Source organism: Cyprinodon variegatus, unplaced genomic scaffold (genome assembly GCF_000732505.1).
Source record: "Cyprinodon variegatus isolate N-32 unplaced genomic scaffold, C_variegatus-1.0 Scaffold1111, whole genome shotgun sequence".
Classification (NCBI taxonomy): domain Eukaryota; kingdom Metazoa; phylum Chordata; class Actinopteri; order Cyprinodontiformes; family Cyprinodontidae; genus Cyprinodon; species Cyprinodon variegatus.
The window spans coordinates 235698-243888 of NW_015151564.1; the positions used below are offsets into that span (position 1 = coordinate 235698).

At 36.2% G+C, this 8191-nt stretch overlaps 1 protein-coding gene across 1 annotated transcript in view; it reads left to right on the top strand.

Moving 5' to 3' along the window:
• The first annotated feature begins 2093 nt into the window (after window positions 1–2093).
• Window positions 2094–8191, top strand: part of LOC107101547 (OX-2 membrane glycoprotein-like) — an 8144-nt gene continuing 2046 nt past the window's right edge. The window contains exons 1-4 of the mRNA XM_015400495.1: window positions 2094–2112; window positions 2214–2299; window positions 7613–7951; window positions 8025–8189. Coding sequence (XP_015255981.1) covers window positions 2242–2299; window positions 7613–7951; window positions 8025–8189 — 562 coding nt within the window. The 5' untranslated portion in view covers window positions 2094–2112; window positions 2214–2241. The remainder of the gene's footprint in view (window positions 2113–2213; window positions 2300–7612; window positions 7952–8024; window positions 8190–8191) is intronic.

Consider the following 8191-nt stretch of genomic DNA (forward strand, 5'->3'; position numbering starts at 1 on the left):
GGTGTTGCAACAATCAGGTCTGGATATCAGGGCTTCTGAGGAGCCAGAAGTCTGAGAAGGCAGACTGTTGGTAAATAAATCAGGTGTGGCATTATTACAATATTCGCCTGTAATGTAATAAATAGTATGCTGAAGAGAAGGAAATGAAGAACCAGTTACATGAACCAGGAGTAGACAATAACACTTGAAGCAATAATTAAATGTAAGCTTTTTGCATCATATTTTCTTATTTTATTTGAAAGTCATCTGGGATTTTCAAAAGTAATCCACTTAGATTTTGGATAATGGATTATTTCAAATCCTGAAAATTGGCTTTTCAAAAGAAAAACAAAAATGGCTTAAACTTGGATTAGATCAGGTAATCCAATCCTGGTTCTGATTCAGATCAAACTTTGGGTTTTTCAGAATTTTGTAATACGATTGGAAAACATTTCATAAAGAAAATACATTAAAAAAAATGGATTATAATCAACTCATAAGAAATGTGGATTCAACATCAATTTTAGGCCCAAAATTTTATCAAATATTAATATTTAATCTAAAGCACTTTAGTTCAATCATGCAGTGCTATATATTAAACCATATTTCTCTGTAACGTTTTATTTTCATTTATTTTTTCAACAATCACGCTAATGTTAGCCTGTTCAGCTTTTGACCATAGGTCTACTGCTAAATATACGGTTTCGTCAGAAAATGTTCCCCTATTTCAATCAGTGATCATTTTAAAACAAAGCTGAATATAGAGCAGATGCATAATACTGCCATCTACTGGTTGATGTGCAGCACAGCAGTTATCCTGTTGCAGATAATCTGGATTTGGTGATCTCCCAAAGTGAGAATCTGGATCAGTTTGATCCAATTTCACATTCCTCCTAAACCAGCTCCAAACAGAGATGGATTACATGATCCTTGGTACCAAAGGAAAGGATGAGCAAATCCGCATCAATTTCATGGGATTAAAACATCTCAAAATCCATGGCCATTAAAAATTGGGGAACTGTTGTGTGTTTTTCTGCAGCTTTTTCAGACAGCTTTCAATCATAGCTTCCTGTGCTTGTTTATTTGCACATGTACAATTTACAGCAGCAGATTCCCACTTAAAACATGCAATGGAAATGTCCCCTTTATCCCATCCCCCAAACTATGTCCGACAAAGTAAAATATTTTTTTCAGTTAATATCAATTACACTCATTCATTAGATGTAATTTCTCCGGATATCCTGCGGATAAACCTATTTTTACCCGAGAGAAAAATGGGTTTATCCTGTTTTTCTCTCGGGTAAAACCTCTTCTTGGGTACATCGCAATTGGAGAATGCCGCTCCAACACTTCATGTGCACCTGTATAACAGAATGTACAGTAGAAACAATGGTGGAAAAATGTCCACAGCGTGTACCAACTGCTTGTTTTCAAAATAATAGTGAAGGTATGAGGTACACCTTTTAGTTTTGCATATCATATTTATTAATTAATTATTTTTTTTTAAATCAGTTTTAGTGATGAGGGTAAATATTCACACTCTAACTTTTTAGCTTTTCGCCTTTGAAAGCTAGGCCTGGACTTTTATTTTGAAAACAGGAAGTTGGTACAAGTAGCAGCTATTTTCACATACCGTTTTTTTTAAATGTAAACTCTGGAATACGGATGCACTTGAAATGTTGGAACGGCTTTCTCTTGTAGCGAAGAAGAGGTTTTACCGGAACAAGAAAGCTGTTTATCTTAACGTTTTGCATTTATATCAATAAAAAAAAAATGTGTATCCCTACTTTTTCCACTAATTTCTGCCTTGGATGTGAATAAACCTAGTTTTAAGTTTAAGGTCAAGACATAAAACAGTTCCATCTTTTTGTCAGTTGAGTAGAAATTAAAATGATTCCACAAGTTTTGTTTTTTTGTTTTTTAATGAACAAAGTAGCAAAACATGGTCCGTACAAAAAAAAAGAAAAAAAAAAAAGGTTTTTGCGGCGGAGGAAAAATGAGGCTAGACAAACCGTTCAGATAAAAACAAAGCAGAGAGCCATAGTAAAATAGTAATATCCACAATCAACCCTGCATGTTGTAGATATGTCCTGTCCTTTGATTTCAAATATAAATTATTAACTTTTACAGACTGTAAGTATAGTATATGGGCTATTTTTATTGTTTTATTTCTAAACGTATGCCTCCAATGGTTATTCAGCACAGTTTCTTCCTTTCTCCACCCCTTTCTTCAGTAATGACTTCAACTCGCCACGATGCCACATGGAGCAACTTTGTGTAATTTTCTTAATTTTAAACTGTGGAGCATCACAGCTGAAAGGTGAGAATATTCACTGTTTATGCTTTTTTATGCAGGAAGTTGGATGTTTTATCCCTGCCAATGCTCAGTCTTCTATTTATGATTTATCATTTCATTATTATTTTTTTCTGTCTAGTCCAATCTGATTTAAGAAAATTAATCAAAATCGTTATTTAAATACAATAAGATACTCTGAGGTGTGAATTTCTAGCAGAATCTTTGTTGAATAATAAAACCGTCTGTTCAGTCTAGACAAAGCTGGCACAGTTCCAACCATGCTCTCAGTTTTACTATGAACTCTTCCCATTCAGAAATGTACTTAAGTTACTTAAATAGATGTTCCTCTTATGGTAGTTTTATTGCATCTACTTGAATTATATTTGATATTCAGTGCAGTTTTAGTTCCATGAGCTGAATTGTTCTGTTGATGTTTTCTATCAGTTAGATCTAAAAAGGCGGGAGGGTAAAAGTGTAATAATTTCAGCGCAATATGCAGGGCCCAATAAATACTGAGGTCAGCAGTCAGTCACTTCTAGGTGGTGTGCTACCCAGAAAAAGTTTTTAATTCCATTATTTAAATCTGGACTTTTTCAGAGTCTTAAGCAGCAAAAGCATCATCATTATGACTTTGAATAGCCCAGGCTGTGCATTTATCTGTCCCTTTTCCTGCCAGACATTTCAGGCATTATAAACTTAATTTTTCTTTTGAAGCTTCTATCTAAGCGGATATAAATTTGTCAGAAAAGGCATTCCAGTATAACTGAAATAAGTTGCTTCATATTTACTTAAGTATTTAAAGTAGATACCCAAATATTTCTATTATTATCATCTGCAGAATTGGATGGAAAATAAAGATAAAATAAAGGAGATAATTGGATTAGAGTGATGGACAAAAGACTGATATAAAATATGAAGGGCATTGGAACCACTGTGTAAGATCAATGTAGATTTTAAGTTTTGGGCAAACAGTGAAGTTCGTTAAACTGTCAAATCTAACTGGAGGAACTGGGAGAGCCAGATTTAAGGAAAATAATACAGACTGTTTTCTGTAAACCTGTTTTTCAGGATCAAACTAAAACAGATAAAAACAAAAACAAAAAAAACAGGAGGGTATCAAACTCTGATATGATATGTTAAAGCAGACCAAATATGGTGGGTGGGAATACAACCTGCTAACCTTTGCATCCTTTAAAGCTACCTCATTTCTAGCTGCAATGATAAAACCATCTAGCCATACCATTAACATCATCTTTTCACTATTTTTTCTTTTTAGGATACAACACTGATCACTTGGATATTGCTTGTAGTCATTTTCACTCAAATATGCATGCAGTGAAGCATTACAGTTTCTCCCAGATCATTTTAAACCATACAGACACCTTTTTAGTTCATATGACTGTATTTTAACCACCTATCTTAAAACCTTCAGGTGGAATTATTTGCATTTTCATCAGTGGTTTCTATGTAAATATCTGGTCTTAACCTCCATGTAGTTTTTGTTGTGCTGCTTTTATCACTGCTCTCATGCTTGTGATGTCTCCCATTGTGAAAGTGCCTCTTCATTGTTGGTTCCTTATTCTTGAAATGGTTGCTTCATCGTCTGCTCCTTTAGCTACAAACCTTGCTTTGTATTTTTCACATACTCTTCAGCTAAAGCCTCCATTGGTTTAGCTGAAATTCCTTATATTTCCATACTTTTTAAAGATATTTTGAAGCTTTTCTAGATCCTCCTAAATCCAGTATCACAAAATCTTATGCAAGGTCTGCAATTTCTGCTATACTTTACATTCCTCATCTAAACAGTTGGTAAATAATTCAGAAGGAATAATACAGAAGGGAAGAAAATAAGTATTTGAACAGCCTGTAATTTTGAAAGTTCTCCCACTTACAAATCATGAAGGAGCCTGACATTTTCAATTGAGGGGCAATCGAAAATGCCACTGTGAGAGACATAGTCCAATATAAAAAATATCCAAAAATCAAAATGCATGATTTTTTAAAACTTTTTATTTGCATGATACAGCTGCAAAGAAGCATTTGAACACCCAAGAAAATCACTGATAAACACTGAGCTCCCGCCAAAGATTATCTATTGAGTTTAGGTCTGAAGACTGGCTAGTTCACGTCAGAACCTTGATATGCTTCTTCCAGAGCCACTCCTTGGTTATCAGTGGTGTCAAAAATACACACATTTGTTACTTAAGTAGAAGTATAGATACTGCAGCTTAAAAACACTCTGGTAAAAGTAGAAGTGTCAACTTGACCTTATTACTCAAGTAAAAGTGAAAAAGTATGTGCTCCAAAAACTACTTAAAGTATAAAAGTATAAAGTAACCTTTAAGAAAAAGGCCAGATAACACTATATGAATTGGCAGCACAATTTTTCCACTATTTCAAAAAATTCTTTGAGATAGGGCCAAGGATGAGAGAGGTCTTGTTGGTCTCCTTCTCCGTCTCCCGATACGCTCTCGCCTGTGTCCGACCTTTTAGACATTTAGACATGTTTTTCTGAATCCAACATTGAAGCATGGCATAGACAATTCATGTTTACAGTTTGAAGAACACCTGCTTGCTTCTGATGATTTCCTTTAGCTAACCAATGAGTGTTTGCGTTATACGACTCATCCAATGACACTAGTTTTCACTAGATGTGGATGGCTCCAATGATCTGCATTGGATGGCGCACATGACGTGAAATATATATTTAGAAACATTAAACCACGGGTAACTAATAAAAAATAAGTGGGGTCCGAATAAAGAAAATCAACCAGTAAATGTCAGGAGACATTTTTAATGATCTGTTACTTTGAACAGAATTTAACGCATTCATGTTACATTGAATAAAAACAAAAAAAGATAATAAAAATAGAAATTGCCAAATATTGCATCCTGTTCTATCTGAGAGGAGTTCACACTTGTATGGCTGTATTCCTGTATATCCATCACTAGTTAAAAGACAAGATTCAGCAAATGCAAATTCTGCCCTGTAAAACAATGACAGGGCAATTGTCGCTGTACGATCCAAAGCCTCATTTGGAGCTTTTAAACAGGCTTTTAAAAAACTTTGATAATTTGCTGCTGTAATATTATAGATTTTTTAGAATAAAAAGCTAGCAGATGTGCATAATCAAAAAATAATTTTCAGATTTTCAGTTGAAGAAAAAGCTTTGCAGTTTTAAAACCCACGTCGGCTAATTACTGTTTATTGTCGTGTGTGAATAACAAGAGACTACAACAAATACATCAGCTTTACCTCGCACAAACTCTTTGGATTTAATGTTGTTCATAACATCACAGTCCGCTAATCCGTGACCTCTGCTTTAAACCGAAGCCAAGAGTAACGAGTAACGTTTGTTTTAAAAATGTAAGGAATAAAAAGTAAAGACACTTGTGTGAAAATGTAATGAGTAGAAGTCAAAAGTAGGAGGAAAAATAAGTAATGGAGTAAAGTATAGATACCTAAAAAGTGTACTTAAGTACAGTAACAAAGTATTTGTACTTCGTTACTTGACACCTGTGTTGGTTATCCAGGCCGTGTGCTTTAGGTCATTGTCATGATGGAAGACCCAGCCTCGACCCATCTTCAATGCTCTGAGGGAAGGAGGTTGTTCCTTATAATCTCGCAATACATTCCGCTGGTCATCCTCTCCTTGATAAAATGCAGTCATCCCATCGGAAGTGTGGAAAACACCCACAAAGCATGATGCTACCACCCCCATGCTTTACAGTAGGGATGGTGTTTTTTGGGATAGTACTCACCATTCTTCCTCCTCCAAACATGACTTGTAAAATTAAGACCACAAAGTTTTATTTTGATCTCATCTGACTTTTGCCCATGATTCCTCTGGGTCATCCAAATGGTCATGGGTAAACTTAAGACGGACCTGGACGTGAGCTGATTAAATTAGGAGAAACTTCTGTGCCATGGATGATTTTCAACCATGAAGTCTTAGTGTATTACCAACAGTAACCTTAGAAACGGTGGTCCCAGCTCATTTCAGGTCATGGACCAGCTCCTACTGATCCTAGGATCACTGAGACCCCACGAGGTGAGATCTTGCATGGAGTCGCCGTCCGAGGGAGCTTGACAATAATGTTCAGCTTAATCCTTTTTATAGTAATTGCTCCAACAGTTGATCTTTTTTTTTACCAAGTTGCTCAGCAATTGCCCCGTAGCCCTTTCCAGCCTTGTGGGAGTCTACAGTCATGGCCAAAAGATTTGAGAATGATTCAAATGTTAATATTTTAAAAATGCTACTGCTTCAGTTTTTATAACGGCAATTTGCATATACTCCAAAATCTTATAAAGAGTGATCAGCGTAACAGCAATTAATTGCAAAGTCAATATTTGCCTATAAAATGCTTTATCCCCCAAAACATATTTCAACATCATTGCAGCCCTGTCTTAAAAGGACCAGCTAACATCATTTCAGTGATTGCTCCATCAACGCAGGTGTGGTTGGTGATAACAGGGCTGGAGATCAATCTGTCATGATTAAGTAAGAATGACACCACTGGACACTTTAAAAAAAGGCTGGTGCTTGGCATCATTGTTTCTCTTCTGTTAACCATGGTTATCTCTAAAGCAACATGTGCAGTCATCATTGATACTCCGACTGCCTGACTGCAAAAGGAGAATGAGACTCTCCTTTGTAATTTAAGCCAGGGTCCTCAAGCATAAACACATCATTTCAGTACATTAGTCACAAGCTCATTGAAATACCTTCATTGTCAAAGTGAAGGAATGGTGGCCCACCTATTTTAACCAAGGTTTCGGTTTCCTGACTTGTTCAGGCAGATGTCTGCTATGTTTCAACCACAGCATTGCATCATTTTTTTGTCTAGTTCCTGGTTTTATAAAGTTATCAATAGATTTGATCAACAGTATCTTGCTGCCATTATGATGTAAAATCATCAGAAGTGCAGTAGTTTACTTCGTTTTAGCAAATATTTCTATTCCTGTTTAATACTGTGGAATCAATGACGTGCTTTATAACCTTTATTGTCAGATTTTAATATGTTCTAGAATCTGCTTTAAGACCAAATCAGTGTTATTTGGTCTGATATGTTTTTTCAAGTCTATTTATTGGCAACATTCAACATGGATTCTATAGGAAGTTGATGATCACATCTCAAGGCCTTATTAGAGGCCTAGGGGAGGATTTAATTTATGAAAGGGCAAAGAAAACGAGGGACGTCAACCAGAAGATGTTGGGTATAACTCAACTGTTGTGAATTTTTTGTCAAAGTACACAGAGAGGAAATAAATCACTCTAATAGAATGGTAGATAATATACACAAAGTTACATTGATCTATTTCTTTGTTTTTTACAGGTGTGGAAGCTGTGGTCCAAACCCAGCTGAATGTCTTAGCAGCAGAGGGAGAAGATGCTCCTCTCAGCTGTCAGCTCCTGGTAACTAAAGAGGTCCAGCAGGTCACCTGGCAGAAGGTCTTTGGAAGGAAAGAGAGGAATATCTGCTCCTATAGCGAGCATTTTGGTCAAACAGTGAATCCTGACTTTAAAGATAAAGTCCAGTTTACAGAAGCTGGACTGAAGAATTCCTCCATAGTTATCAGGAAAGTTACAGAGCATGATGAAGGATGTTATCTCTGTTTGTTCAACATCTACCCTGATGGACCTCTGATAGGGACAACCTGCCTGAAGGCTTATGGTAAGAACCAGACTGTATTCCAGGATTAACTTCTATAACTAGATGTTGATCATGATGTTTGTTCTCCTCTCAGAGCTGCATGAACCCATCCTTGATGTCAGCAGATCAGATTTTTCTGCAGAGTCAGTTGTGTCCTGTTCAGCCACAGGTCGACCTGCTCCCACTGTAACACTGACTGTTCTACAGCAGAACCTCAGCTTCTCCCACTACAACAGCAGCAGTGTGACCCACAGCAATGGT